This window comes from Leptonotus elevatus, chromosome 14 (assembly GCF_054856555.1).
Source record: "Leptonotus elevatus isolate MCC_2025b chromosome 14, RoL_Lele_1.0, whole genome shotgun sequence".
Lineage (NCBI taxonomy): Eukaryota > Metazoa > Chordata > Actinopteri > Syngnathiformes > Syngnathidae > Leptonotus > Leptonotus elevatus.
Genome location: NC_141252.1, coordinates 6,729,947 through 6,745,738, shown reverse-complemented (window position 1 = coordinate 6,745,738; position 15,792 = coordinate 6,729,947). Strand labels below are relative to the sequence as shown.

Sequence of the window (15,792 nt, the reverse complement as noted above, 5' to 3'; positions counted from 1 at the left end):
ATGATAATGATTTTTAATATTTGTTTTTTCTCTGAGTGTGTCATTTCAGAAACTGATGCTTAAGTTCCAAAGCAGATGAGGGTTTGATGGCCTTCACTGATTACAAACTGCGAACGGGATGCGCCCCAGCTGCTGATACGTTGTATTTGCAAGTATTGCTAGTAGCTATTTTGAAGGGTATTTCAAAAAAAAAAAAAAAAAAAGCTGTTGTTTTTTTTACGAAACATTTTTGAGAAAGCAGGAAGTGAACTATCTTGCTATGATCCCATTTCCTCAGCCTGGCATTGTAGTGCACAATAATACAATTGAATACTCTAACACTAGCTACATACATACTATAGATAGATAGATAGATCTGTGCTGCATCTGAGTTTCACCATATTTGTTTACAACCAGAATGTCGCTAATATAATATTCCGTAAATAGTTATTGACTGTATGTAATGTAAACATAATGATTGTGCTTTTTCTATAGGATTTGAAAGAATGTGCCATCAGTATGCAAAACTCTGCTGGCCAATGACAATCGATCACTCGGGGTTGGCTGTTAGCTTGCAAATACAAATGAATGCACGAGATAGAGCACGCGTGTGCAAACACGTGCGCGCCCACGCATGGGGCATCCAACATGACCAAGCAGGCCTTATACTGCAACCCGGAGGCAAAAGAAAACCACTAATCCAACGAATTTGGAGGAAGGTTAGTTGTGGCAGAGCCTAAAGAAGCGGCAACATCTTGCCCAGGACTTAACAAATGAGCTACACTCTCTAAAGAGCAAGGTCCAAGAAGAAGAAGACATACTTGTTAGTACGTACCTGTACAGACTACGTACTTTTAAATGCATTCTATGAAGGACATATTTGTAAGTACTGCATACTTAAGTTGTGTTTGTGGTGTTATCAGTCAGTTAGTCGATAAAGATCAATAACACCACTCATCTTGTTCGTTACGTCATGACAGTAGGAGTAGCAAGGTGGGAGTTCAACATGGCAACATCAAGTAAACAGTGCAAGGGGTTGCTAAGTGGGAGGAGCTGAGCTGTTTCTAAAATGAATCGCAACATTTTCCTTTCTATTTTTCTTGGTTTAACTGTTTCATGTCAGGAACCCCTTGCACTGCCGATCCTATTGGAATAAAGTCACTTCGTAATTTTACAGGCAGCCAATGAGTGGATATTTCATGACCACTAGGGAGGGGGCTAGCTTTGATAATGAATGTGTTGTGGGGGGGGTTACATTTGATATGTTATTTAATTTATTTTACAGGGTAGATTTTTTATTTACAAAATATTTATATCATTTTAAATAAATATTCATAATTATTTATAAGAACAATCACTATAGTAAACAAAACATAATATATTTTGTATAAAAATTCTATTTGTAAAATAATGATTTACGGGAAACAAGTTGTAATATAAAATAAATGTAAAAAATGTATAAGAAAACATCATAATTTTATGAGAATTTATTTAAGCATTTATTTTAGCATTTATTTTATGACAAAAAAAAAAAGTCATACGTTTAATCATTCTCATTTATACTGTGTTCATGGAATATGAAAAATACGCCTGATTTTCTCCATTTCAGGGGGTGGCCATTTTGCCACTTGCTGTCAACTGGAAATGACATCACAGTGCCTAAGGTCTCAGGTAATGACTTCACCTGTTTTCTGGGTTGGCTTGTGACTTTTGCTGAGCTGAGCCCATCGGCGCTGTGATGTCATTTTCGAATTTCGGTTGACAGCAAGTGGCAAAATGGCCGCCCCCTGAGATTTTTCTGCTTAAACTCATATTCCACAAATGCAATATCAAATACAATACCGTGTTTAGACTAGTAATATAGTATTGTAAAATAATATTTTTTGACTTTCCCAACAAATATGTTACATAATGAATTTTCATTCCAGTGTTTTGGTATTTAACTTTCTCGATGGGTTGTTTTTTAGTTTGTTGTTTTTTGCAGTGCATTTTGACAGCAATGAAATGTCACAATTAATGCTTTGTTAAAGATGGAACCCACAAAATGCATTTGAACACATTTTGTTCCTTATCTCGGGCTCCAACAAGGAAACACATAACGAGTAATTCCCACTTTTTAGACTGCTCGTCCGATCTGCCGTCACAGGAAGCAAACTGCGGGCGAGAGAATGGAGTGACACCACTTCCGTAACTATGACGACTGAACGCCAACTTTCTGGAGCCACACTTTGCGTCTCTAACAGCCGCTCAATTATTCATTTTAAAGTACTACAGAATTCTTAAAAGCCTCCGTGCACGGCAGGAAACTGCAGCGGTGGATATGACCAAGCGGATGTTTTCGCACATTATCGACTACTCTCAAACATGCAATCAATGCTAACTAGAAACGTGTCCTTCGGGAGCAAATGCATTAGGCCTAATGAGCTGAGCTGTGACAATTGGACAGCTCACAAATTGCTGTGTGGCGCATTCAAATGTGAACCGCGAAATCGCCAAAAGCTCAAATGCTAACTGCACTTAGGATGCTTATTTGAGTGGTCTCAAAACTGGAGAGAGCAGCAACAAAGACTCTTTTGTTTGAGATTATAACTAAAAAAAAAAAAGTAGTTTTTAAAAGGGTATTGCGTGATTAATCACACAGTTAAAGGGTATGTAATGTAGATGATGCTTTTATTACGTATAGTTTTGCTAGTTTCTGGTTGTTGTTTTAGTGTTGACCTTTGCCGCAAGAATAAAATAAGAGCGTTAATAAATTAACTCATTCACTGCCATTGACAGCAATAGATGTCCAAAAATAATTTGAACTATTTCTATTAGTTTAACATTTTTTTTCCATTTTTGTTAACAAGAGTATGAAAGCCTAGACATTTTTTTTGTATATTTAGAACAGATATAAAATTTGTTAACGAGTGCAGTCATGCGATTAATTATGATTAAAATTGTAATCGCCTGACGCCCCTAATTTTTAATAATCTTTTCTTTAAAAAAAAAACAAAAAACGATTATTTAAAAAAAGGAAAAAAAAGAAAAGATTATTAAAAAATTAGGGGCATCAGGTGATGACTTCACTAGTTAACTCACAATTAATCACAAATTTTATATCTGTTCTAAATGTACCAAAAAAACTTTCATACTCTTGTTAACAAAAATGGGAAAAAAATGTTAAACTAATAGAAATAGTTCAAATTAATTGTTGACGTCTATTGCTGTCAATGGCAGTGATTTAAAAAAAAAAAAAAAAGCATAATTTTTAAATACTTAAGTCTCAAGTTTCCAAGAACATTCTTATGGGTGATAATGTGTAATGAGGAAATCACAAGAATCAACAAAATATTTAAATTTTTCTGGAATTAAGAATTATATTTGCAGGAAAATACTTTCACTCTTACAAGAGTTGTTTTAAATTTTAAGAAATTACAGTAAACTTTTAATATTACAAGAATATCGGAAAAAAAATTGTGTTTGTCACACCATCTGTTTATTAGTCATCAGGCTACTTTTAGAGTTGTGGAGGATGAAGTCAGATGTTATACATTGTGCAATGAGTTGATCATTTTGAACAACTCAGTGTGAATGAAAACTGCTAGATAGCGAGCAAAAGGTGAAACCGTCAAACAGCAATCTGATCAAATGAATTCAAAGCTCAGATATATTGTAAATCAGTACTTATGGTATTAGTACTACTAGTGTTCATGCTCACTCTGTTATTATTTGAAAGAATCACTGCCCAAGTAAGTACAGTTCAATTGTATTTGAGCGCTTAGAATTGTTTTGTGTTGTTACAGTGACTTGCAAATTTTTTATTTTCATGAATACTTAGACCTACTAGGACAGTATGGTGGCACTTGTCAAAACTGATTAGAAAAAGAGGAGCATGAGCGTGTGCAGTGTATCAGAAAATGTCGAAGACGTCCTCATAACATTAAATGTCAAAAGAATTATCACATAATCTCACTTCAAATTTGGCGAGGGAAACATTTTTTATTCATTAAGCGATTAATCGTGATTAATCAAAATTCTAAGATGTGATTATTCTGATTACAATTTTTAATCGTTTGACAGCTCTAATAAAAATGCAAGTAATGGCCTCCCCATTTGCAAGCATTTGCACAAGCACAGCTGATTCAATCATGAAATGTGTTTTCATCTCCAAAATATGAATCCACTGGAAAATTAAACACGTGAACAGTTGCAAAAATGCAGACATAATGTTACTCACTGTAACATCATGTCTGCAACAACTCAAAAATGGGAAAAAGCGCGTGAAGTGAAGTCATATTTTTTTTGGCTGACATCAATCACTTCATCTCCAGTTTCTTTGAAAAGAGCAAGTCACAGACGAACAGGGCGGAGTCGACGAAGGGGGAAGCGCGTCGACGAGCGCAGGCTGGCATCTGCACACTTCATTCACATCTGGACTGACTTTCCTCGGGGGCAAATGGATCTTCCGACTACAAGGTAAACCCTTTCAGATTGCAATCTTATTTCTGTCTTATTGCGAGGTTTAACATACCGCTACTGACCGGGGACTCTTGGATCTGACTTTTGAAAAAGTTAGCGCAGTTTCCTGCCATGCACGCTCCGTGCATGGCAGGAAACTGCGGTGGTGGATATGATCAAGCAGATGTTTTCTCACATTATCGACTACTCTCAAACACGCAATCAATGCTAACTAGAAACGTGTCCTTTGGGCGCAAATGCATTAGGCCTAATGAGCTGAGCTGTGACAATTGGACAGCTCACAAATTGCTGTGTGGCGCATTCAAATGTGAACCGCGAAATCGCCAAAAGGGCAAATGCAAAAATTTTTTTTTAAAGAAATACTTGGAAGTGAACTTTTTACAACAATATATATTTTTACCTGACTGCATATGACCCCCCCCCCCCCCACACACACACACTTGCATACGTAAATTCAATTTGTTAATCTAGTCTATTTAGTTGTCTAATAATAATGCGCAATGCATGCTTTCATTATAAAACACTTGAAATGACTCAACCGTGATTCTTCCAAGAAAGTTCAACATTTATGAAATATTAATTTGGGTTATTGTCAACTTTGTTAATATAGTCCGTCCACCCCCTTACAATACTGCTGATGTTGTCTTAATGGCCTGAAGGAAAACAGATTGCCGGACGTGCAGCACAAAACTCATAATGCGCTAACTCTCTTTTACACAATTACAGTCGGCAGACGCCAGCCTGTTGCTCATTACTGGAGCTGATTCCGTGGCGGGGACGTATAATATGCACGATGTGCTATATGTGGCTAAAACGCTCGATAATGCAGTTAACTCATTCACTGCCATTGACGGCTATAGACGTCAAAAAATTCATTTAAACAATTTCTATTCAATTTTAAAAAAAATCCACTTTTGCTAACAAGAGTATAAAAACCTAGAATTTGTTTTTTGTAAATTTAGAACAGATATAAAATTTGTGATTAATCGTTGGTTAACTAGTGAAGTCATGTGATTAATTCATATTAAAAAATGTAATCCCCTGGCGGGCCTAATTTAACAAAATATATTAAAAACGAGGGGCGTTTAATCCTTATTAATCGGGTTTTATATTATAGGATCAGAGTTTACATTGAACATTTCACAAGGCATTCGAGGCAAGCCTTGAAGTGTCAAAAGCTAACTGAAAAGCTAAATCCAAACAAATCCTCATGATTTATGATACCGGGATTTCTTTATCATGGGAGGATCTGTCCGTGATTGTACAACAGATGTGAACTGCTGGAGAACTTAAGTGGAATGCTGAGGAGAGAATACATTATCATCTGTGGTTCTTAAAGCTGCACTTTGATACAATTTGCCCAAAAATATCTTCACAATAGCCTTTTTATTTAACCATTTATGACTGAAACTTTTTTTGAATTCATAGATTGACATATTAGCTGCTCATAATGGGAACTCCTGTAAATCCTCTGGCCAATAATTTGAAGACAGGATTCGGGTTAGAATTTCCCGCCCTCTGTCTGCGGAAGTGACATCATGTGCGCGTTTTGTATGTGAAGAACGGAAAACGCAGTTTCTTTCTTCGGCCTCGGGTGGCAGTAGCGATTCAAAATTAAATTCAACCCCCCTCCAAATATGGCATTCTGGTTAATATTGCGTTAGTGGAATATGAGTTAAGCAGCAAAATCCAGCCATTTTTATTCATCTCAGGGGGCGGCCATTTTGCCACTTGCTGTCGACTGAAGATGACATAAATGTTGCTCAGGTATCAGGTAACAACCAATCACAGTGCAGCTTGAGAAAACAGGTGAGCTGTGATTGGTTGTTGCCTGAGCCCCGGGCAACTGTGATGTCATCTTAAATCGACAGCAAGTGGCAAAATGGCCGCCTCCTGAGATGGATAAAAATGGCTGGATTTTGCTGCTTAACTCATATTCCACTAACACAATATTAATCAGAATACCATATTTAGACTAAATATTGTAAAAAAAAAAAAAAACTCTTTTTTTTTTTTTTTTAAATCGCTACTGCCACCCGTGGCCGAAAAATGAAACTGCATTTTCTGTTATTTGCTGCATAACTCAATAATAATAATCAGAATGTCATGTTTAGACTAGTGAGGTCACAATAAAATATATTATTGTCAAGAAATGTTGAAGGTTGACTTCCACATTAACCTGGGTTCGATCGAACGGTTTGCCGGAGTTCAAGACTCACACCCGACTCAAATGATTGTAATGGTACATCATGTGACTTCTTTATGATTGTAATCTCTTTCCCTGCAGGCTGCCAGAGCTGAATGGCACGGCGACAGACGGATACCAAAATGAAACGGTTCAAAAGAGCTGCTTAGATCCAGACGTATGGGAAGCGCTCACCAACAGCCAGCCCATTTACATGGGGGTCGTGGCCGTGCTGGGAATCGTGTTGAACGCCTTCGTGCTGCTGGTTTTCTGCCTTCACAAGAAGACGTGCACGGTGGCCGAAATCTACCTGAGCAACCTGGCGGCCGCCGACTTCCTGCTGGTGTCCTGTCTTATCTTTTGGGTGGTCAACATCGCCAACGATTTCAACTGGCCTTTCGGTGTGCCCATGTGCAAAATGGTCAACGCGGGCGTCAAGATGAACGCTTACAGCAGTATCTACTTCCTGGTTCTGGTTAGCATAGATCGCTACGTGGCGCTGGTTCACCCCATGTCGCACGGGCGAATGCGTCGGCCCAAGTACGCCAAACTGGGTTGTCTGCTGGTGTGGGCCTTCAGCTTGTTCCTGTCCACGCCGACGTTGGTGTTTAGGGCGGTGAAGCACTTCCCGCAATTTGGCGTGACCGCCTGCATCTTGGATTTCCCAAGCAGCACGGTCATGCTGCTCTGCGATGTGATGCTAATTAGCTTTAGCTTCCTCATCCCCATCACCGTCATCTCATTCTGCACCGTCAAGATCATCCAGGCGCTGAGCAAGCGCTCGATAGAGAGGTTCAACGCTGAGAAGAGCGAGCAGAAGGCCACCACGCTGGTGCTGGTCGTGCTGGTCGCCTTCCTCGTCTGCTGGCTACCATTTCACGTCGTCACCATCCTGGATGTGCTTATAAAGGCCGGTGTGATGCGAGGGTGTCGGCTGGAAGCCGGCGTTGACATTTCCAGGCAGTTATTTGACTACTTGGCTTTTATCAACAGTATCATTAACCCCATCTTGTATGTCATCGTTGGGAAAAACTTCCGGAAAAAGGCTCAGGAAGTGTGCAAGCAGTGGCCTGTCAGTGGCATGACGACAACGTCCACGCGTTCAAACACTTCTGCAACATTGAGGACGTTTGCATAAAAATCTCATCAGTCGGGTCAGGGGTGAGAATTCGCCTTGGCATAAAGTGGTGGTGATGAAAAATTATTATGGAAATACCTCAACTACATACCAGTACATTTACATTCAAAGGCAAAATTCTCCTACAACACCTGATTCAAATGATCAGCTCATCAGCAAGCTCTGTGGAAACCTGATCATGATTCTGATCATTTGAATCAGGTGTGTTGGAGGAGGGAAACATCTGAAACAGACAGGATAATGGCCCTTGAGGACCGCATTTGGGCACCCCTGTTTTTGATGTTTCCCTCCTCAAACACACCTGATGCAAATGTTCAGCCAGGTGTGTTGGAGGATGGTAATATATAAAACATGCAAACCTTTAAGGTCCAGATTTGGACGCCCTTGTTTCAGATGTTTCCCCTCTTCTGACACACCTGATTCAAATGATGGTCCAGGTGTGTTAGAGGTTGGAAATAGCCAAACCATGTTTCAGATGTTGCCCTTCTTCCAACACATATGATTCAAAGGATGGTCCAAGTGTGTTGGAGGTGGGAACTATCCAAAATATGCAGGATAGGGGCCCTTGAGGACACCTGTTTTGGATGTGTCCCTCCTCCAACACACCTGATTCATATGATCAGCCAGGTGTGTTGGAGGGAAACATCAAACATGCAATATAGTAGCAATTGAGGATCAGATTTAGACACCCCTGTTTCAGATGTTTCCCTCTTTCAAAACACCTGATTCAAATGATCAGCTATTAGAAAGCTCCAGAGAAGCCTGATAAAAGCCCTGATCATTTGTATCAGGTGTGTTGGAGGAGGGAAATATATAAAACATGCAGAAGAGTGGCCCTCGAGGACTGGATTTGGAAACCCTTGTTTTAGATGTTTCCCTCATCCAACACATCTGATTCAAATGATCGGAATATCACCAAGTGCTGCAAAAACCTGATAACGATCCTGATCATTTGAATTAGGTGTGCTAAAGGAGGAAAATATCTAAAACATACAGGGTAGTGGCCCCCCAAGGACCGGATTTGGACACCCCTGATATAAAACATGCAGGATAGTGGCCCTCAAGGCCCGAATTTGTTCACCCCTGTTTTTGAGGTTTCCCCTCAAACAACACACCCTGATGCAAATGATCTGGATTGTCAACAGGCTTCGTCAGACCTCGTTGATGAGCTGATCATTTGAATCGGGTGTGCTGCAAGGAGGGAAATATCTAAAACATGCAGGATAGAGGCCCTCGAAGACCAGAGTTGCCACCCCCGGTGCTTTTATGATCATAAAATCTGTCTGGTTACTATAAAGTCACTTGATTAAGTACAAATTCAAATGTCTGCACACGTTTCAACTTTAACTGTCGCCGAAGTACTCGTAATTTTCTTTTAATGAGTTTAAAGTTTGGAGCAAGCAAGAGAAAATGACTCAGTGTCCACTAACAAAGTTTCCAGTGGTGACGCGCCATCACGCTGTTTTCTTTTTTTTCCACGACACCACAATCAAGCAACCCACTCGGTGTTGACTCAGATGTCTGTGGGAGGGTTCACGGACACTCCCCAAAATAAAGGCATGCAATACCAAAAAGGCAGTCAGCCTTGAACCACATGCCAGGCTTGCGGACTACCACTGGAGTACATTAGATGACCTCAAAATACGGCAAACATTTGAGATCTTGTCGCCGGGATCCCCCCCCCCCTCCTCCCCCAATCTTTCACGATTTCTGTCACGCAATACAATTATTGCTTGTATTTGTTAGCATAATCAACTGTCTGCTCGTATTTATTATTAGAATTGTGATGTAAATGAAATACAAAACACGCAAATAAAGCTTTTTGCACAATCCAAAAAGGTGATTATGGGTTCCATTTATTTCATCATCTTTCACATAACGCAATACAAAAAAAAAAGAGGATAAAATATTGATCTTAACAAATCTCGTTCAGTCTGACTGCCTTTTCCAATAAATATTCGTGGCAGTATAAATAACCACAAATGGCGTATATCAAACTCCCGTTGCAGAGGAAAACTGCATGACCACACACTAAAACAGTCAACCAAACAAAACCACCCACAGAAAACATGTGGGTTGTGTCAGGAAGGGCGTCCAGTGTAAAAACGGTGCCAAACAAATCATGCGAGTGAAGTGACGTCACCTTACAGGAGCACTTTGCTTTTTCCTCTTCTTATAACATTTTGGTCATACAAATTGCCAGCTATACTGATAACCAAGTTACCAATTTCTTGGTAGTTTTAACTCTTAATAGTGGGGAGTTTTGAGGAAGGTGCAATCCGCATCATTACCACAAGACGTCGCTGCGTCAGACCTTCAAATACCCTTGGATAGTTAACGCACTTTAAAAAAAATAAATTAAAACAATTCTGAAACACGTCAAATCCACCAAAGAGAATGCCGTCATACTTTGAAGAAAAAAAGTCATCAATGTGTCATTTATAAGCTCCAGGTGAGAAAATCCAACTTCCCTCTCTGTCATATAAATCTTCCGTTGTCTTAACAGTTTGATAAACTGGGCACATTTGGCGCACTGTGAATGTTTTTCTCCATTTAGGGTCTCGCAGAAATTCGCGGATTGGGGGCTGTTCATAAACAAGCTGCTGTGTCGGGGTGTTGCAAGAATGCCGCTCTATATACAAAAACGTCCCCTCGCTCTACTGCTCCTAATTCCACTCGCTGCATGAGCACACATCAGCTGCTTGATAACTATGGTAAGAACTTTTCATATTCTATTATTTATATCGACTCGAATGAATCTTAAATAGCAGAAGTGTGGAGAGTGTTTATAGGAATCGCGAAGGAGCGGAGGAAGCGTCTGTTGATTGAGTCATCATATTGTGTCGTAAATAGGAGGTCATGACTAAATCACATGGTAAATATTTTAAGAACTTAAAAAAAGCTAAACATGACTTGTCAGCACTTGTTTCATGATAAGTTATGCTGCTCATAATTCAAATACTTATTCAGTTACCTATAAAAAGAAGCTTGTTTGTAGAAGACGGCTTGGAGATTGTCACGCAACGCAAGCATTAAAACTTAAGTAGCCTATTGTGTACTCTATTCAAATGTCACCTCGGAACAAATTTAATAACTGCCACCTTTTTTACTTCGGTTGTCAATTGTCCATTTGTTAATTCTGAGCTTTATTCAAAATAAAAGGCAAAAATTACCATTTTAAGGGGTTTTGTCCTCTAATTTCTACATTTTTTGACCAATTCAAACCAGCCCATCTAACTTTTTTCCTCCTCATTTCAAATTTATTTTGACCGATTCAAAATGTTCCAACTTTAAACTGTTCAGAAAAACACCAAACGTTTTTCTTGTTTGTTTCTCTCTTCTTAGTCCCACATTTTTTGAGCTAGTCAAACAGCTCCAACTTTAAACTATTCAGCTTAACTGAATATAAATTTTGCCCTCAAATTTTTTTAAATAAATGCCTTCTAATTTACAAATGTTTTGATGAATTCAAACCGTTGCAACTTTAAACTGTCCAGCTCATTCCAAGTCATTCAATATCATTCCACAATTTTCCATTCAGCCTCCCAGCCTTTACTCGCAATTTTTCCAGAAATTGCATTATTTAGTTTAAACTGTATTCAAATGTTATGGGATCTTAATTTGTAGTACTAATATTGGAAACTGTAAAAAAAATATATATATATAGTTTAGTGTTTTTTTGTGTGTGTGTTTGTGTAAGCATCGTAAATGACTACAATAAAACCGCCGTTATTTTTGTTGTTGTAAAGGCTATGGAGCCAGTGACCCTTCAAGCTGCGACACATCAGTGGTGTGAAAACAGCACCCTTTCAGCCGCTCTGGCATCCATCGAGTTTGTCACCATCCGCACCATCGTCCCTCCATACATCATCAGCGTATCCGTGCTGGGCCTCGCCTTGAACGCCTTCGTCCTGTGCGTGTTCCTCGCGCAAAGGGATCGCCTGACGGTGGCCGAGGTCTACCTGGGCAACCTGGCTTTGGCCGACTTCGCCCTCCTGTGCGGCCTCCCCTTCTGGGCCGCCAACATCCTCAACAATTTCCACTGGCCGTACGGCGACGCCTTGTGCAAGATGGTCAACTGCGTGATGACGGTGAACCTCTACACCAGCGTCTACACCCTCGTCATGATCGGCGTGGACCGCTACCTGGCCATCGTGAGGACCATGAAGGCCAGGGGGCTGCGGCGGACGCGCTACGCCAAAATGGTATGCGTGTTGCTCTGGATTTTCGGGCTCTCGCTCAGCACGCCGACCATGCTGCACAGAAAGGCGATGTACTTTGAAGAAATCCAGATGACAGCCTGCATGCTGGACTACGGCCACGGTAGCGCGTGGAAGTTAGCCAACCAGGTTTTGCAGAACACCGTCGGCTTCCTGATCCCCGCTCTGGTGATCGTCTCCAGCAGCGGCGCCATTGTCAAGGCTTTGCGACAGAGGAAGGAGAGTGTCGGCCTTCGGGATGCGAACGACACAAAGGCCTCCGTTCTGTTGTACGCCATCACTCTGCTGTTCATCCTTTGCTGGGGGCCCTACCAGGTCTTCACCTTCATCGACACCCTCTGCGACATCCACGTACTGGACGTCAAAGCGTGGTCGGACGCTTTGGACATCGGCGGGCAGGTCTCGGTCTATCTCGGAGTCCTCAACAGCGCTCTCAACCCCGTGTTCTACGTGCTCTCTGGGCAATACTTTAGGAAGAAAGTTAGCGCCATCTATAGGAGGGCGCTGCGTCACCGCAGGGGATCGGACATGACCACATATCAGCGCTCTGTCGTGTCAACTTTCATTAACAGACCAGAGCAGATTAAGCCTGTTGTCATATAGGATGATGGGGGGGGAAGCATTTCTATCATGTTTATTCAATTCTACATAAGGTGGGATGCAATAATACTACAGTTTAAGTCATGGTATGATATGATATACAGTCTACTGTTTGCAATATTACTGTATGCGATTTATTGTATAGTATGTTTTAGGGGTGGGGGACTCGGGTCAACCGGTGTCACTGATTTTATGACATGCTTGACTCAAAATTAGAACGGCTCAATTTTATTTTTGACCCGGCATATATGAGGCTCTACTTGACTTTAACTCAAAGACAAGCCATTTTTTGTACAAATGAAATCTATTTTTTAATATTATGTGCCATTATTATCATTATAATCGCACGCGTGATTTTTGCCGCTTGAAGATAAGAGACAGAAACTTCGACATTTACCTTCATCTGCCAGATGCAGGTAAACTAGCTGTGTAAGCTATGAAGCTAAGCTAACTAAGTTAGCTTGACAGTTTAGCTCACGAATAGCTGGTCAAATATTGACTAATCTTTATGCTAGTTGTGCTTTTAATTGAGAAGACAAAACGTGATAAATTAGACACTACGGAAACTGCAATCTTGTGCAACCAGGGCTACTGCGGGGTCTAAAAAAAAAAAGTCTTAAAATACAGAAACTTACATTTTAGGCCTTAAATGTCTTCTTTTTTTTTTTTTTTTAAACTATTTTCATCCCAGGTCTATAATTTAATTTACCCAATTCTTACACCCGCTCATCCATCTGTAGTAGGCTACAAATAATTTTTTAACATGTTCAAAATTAATCATCACAATTAATAAAAACAAAGAAACAGGCGTGCGCTGACTGCACTCTTTGACAGACGAAAATGTCATTACGCAGGTTGTCACACCCCGTCACAATAAAGCTGTAGGGGACAGCTTTAATAGGTCGACACTTTTATTTTGTAGGTACCACGGGAAGTGTTAACTTAATCTTCATGAAGAGTGGATGGGGGGAGGAGGGTCTTGTCTTAATCTCATCTGAAAGGTGTCGCGTTGGTAAACATCGATATAGGCATGAAAACCACCATTGTTGGTCTAAATTTTGTCATAATGGTTAAAAAGGGTCTAAAAACATCTAAAAATTAACTTAATATAGCATAAACTATATTACGTACGGTACAGTATGTAGTATAGTACTGTACATGTATGCATATGTTGTGCAGCACTTTGACCACACGGGGCCGCTATGATCTTGCACCAAATTCAAAGCGCAAAAGTCTGAACAGGACAATGTGCGGGCACTTGGTCATCTATCTTGACAAAGTCATGCAACTGACTAAAGTAATACATTTGGACATTTCAAAATTTACCGCATGTAATTGATATTTTCCACAGAAATCTCACACCAGTATAGGCTATACATTTTGCGATCATTGATAAGAAATATTCAGCAATAATCAATCATCCAGCAGTGGAGTCTCTCTTTAATCTCGTTTTAAGCAAGTGAGGGTTTTCCAGTGCATGTGCACACAGTGTAACAGTCGACCAATCCCTGTGTTTACAGAAAACATTTTCCCCCTCCAATCTAATCAATATATATATTATTGATATACATAAATAATCATGGCAATCAAAATGAACCTACAGCCTTGTTCTCTCCATTCTTTCACATGTATATTGTTAAACGCAGTCGTGTGCCGCCATCTCGAGGCAAAAAGTAGAATTACATCCCGAAATAAAAAAACAAAATTGAGTGATAACCAAAAGAAATAATCGAAATAGCGGGATTTTTAACCCGGAATATGGGATATAAGGTATGTACTGTAACTACAAATTCAATAAATTCATATCTTAAATACTATATTGATAAACAAGCAAATACAGTTTGTACTTTTGCACAATGAAAGTGATATATAAAAAGGAATCGAGGTAGACACAAATGGCCAACTAGAGCCCAGCAGAGGGTTAATATTCTTCCCTTTAAAAAAAAAAAAACCTGGATGTAAACGAGCATGATTTATTCCCTCGACATTACACGCATGACACTTCCAAATGAGAAAAGGCCCGGTGAGGAGCATGTGCTATGCCATGTGAGTGCTTGGCCCTCTCCTCCCTCCTCCATCCTTGCCTTTTCCCATCCATCCGTTTCACTTAACGTGCTTCATCTCAGTAACGGCAAAAGAACCCGCATCAGCACAACCCGGCGGCATTTTAGTCTCAATGTTCCATTCTTGGTCACCTTCGCCTGTCCTCAGCTCTTCTGCACATTTTTCATCACGTGGAGATGGAGATAAGGGAGGATCAATAGATTTTTTTTGTCTAGCTGATAGGGAGGTGTTATCTGTACAGGTGACCATGATCTGCGGACATGGAGCCTCTTTTGGGTAAGACTAATAGGTAAAAACTACGGCTCATTAAAAAAGGAAAGCAGATGGACAAATATAGCAAGCAATGAACAAAATTACATAAGACACGCTAATAATAGCATCACTTTTATACTGGATTGTGTTGACCTTTATGTGTGATTCAAAATTCTCTTTTTTAACATTCATAATTTTATTTGGTCACAAATAAGCTTTGGTGGTTTACAATATTTTGAACAATTTTATTATTTTACCAATTCCCAATTATTATTATTTGTATTCTTTCAAGGCTGATTTTGATGTCCCCAGGAGGATACAAATGTCGATTTTTGTGTGTATGGACTTTTCCTAACCTGTCACCTGATGTCACCTCAAAATTGTTGCGGTGTGGTCACGGAGCGGCCTTGGGTGTCTGTCGGCGTGTGAAGTGGAGGACCCAAAATGCAGGGAGGCAGGAGAACCACAGCAGGAGTGCGGGCGAGACTGGCGTGCGTTATTTTACAGAAAACACTAACCAGGGTACTCGCTAATGCTAACTAAACAACAAACTGAAAAGATACAAAATCAAAATGACAGCCTGAACTCCGGTGGTGACCGTGACAAGCGGCAATGATCCCACGCCGACTGATCACCACCCGGGAACTAAATACACCCACACTAATTGGGTAACTAGCCACACCTGGGGCCAGGCACAAGTGGCTGAGGGCTCGGATTGGTCAACTCGCGGAAGGGCTGGAACCCACTCAGGACCAATCGGGAGCCTCAACCAAAACCAGATCTTCCCAGACATGACAAAAATAAACACAATGGCCAAAATGTTGGGTGCTGTGGATGCCCACCCCTTTTGGCCCCACCCTCTGCACGGCAATGGTTTGAAACCCTAATTTGAA

The 15,792-nt window shown here is 40.4% G+C and overlaps 2 protein-coding genes across 3 annotated transcripts; both read left to right on the top strand.

The window, feature by feature from the left end:
- Window positions 1-704: 704 nt before the first annotated feature.
- Window positions 705-9,583, top strand: bdkrb2 (bradykinin receptor B2). Of its 2 annotated transcripts, none has more exons than XM_086095012.1 (3): window positions 705-861; window positions 4,306-4,437; window positions 6,728-9,583. In XM_086095012.1, the coding sequence occupies exons 2-3, from the start codon at window positions 4,418-4,420 to the stop codon at window positions 7,761-7,763; spliced, it is 1,056 nt and encodes a 351-aa protein (XP_085951138.1). In that variant the 5' UTR covers window positions 705-861; window positions 4,306-4,417; the 3' UTR covers window positions 7,764-9,583. The 2 variants fall into 2 exon arrangements, with proteins under 2 accessions (XP_085951138.1, XP_085951137.1); XM_086095011.1 differs by having other exon boundaries at window positions 4,293-4,437.
- Window positions 9,584-10,413: 830 nt separating this feature from the next.
- Window positions 10,414-12,740, top strand: bdkrb1 (bradykinin receptor B1). Its single transcript, XM_086095246.1, has 2 exons — window positions 10,414-10,477; window positions 11,513-12,740. The coding sequence occupies exons 1-2, from the start codon at window positions 10,475-10,477 to the stop codon at window positions 12,584-12,586; spliced, it is 1,077 nt and encodes a 358-aa protein (XP_085951372.1). The 5' UTR covers window positions 10,414-10,474; the 3' UTR covers window positions 12,587-12,740.
- Window positions 12,741-15,792: the final 3,052 nt, after the last annotated feature.

Excerpts from the sequence above, each read along its gene's own strand:
- bdkrb2 (XM_086095012.1), top strand. The coding sequence starts at position 4,418 with ATGGATCTTCCGACTACAAG. Across the intron at positions 4,438-6,727 it reads ATGGATCTTCCGACTACAAG|GCTGCCAGAGCTGAATGGCA; the intron begins GTAAACCCTTTC and ends CTTTCCCTGCAG.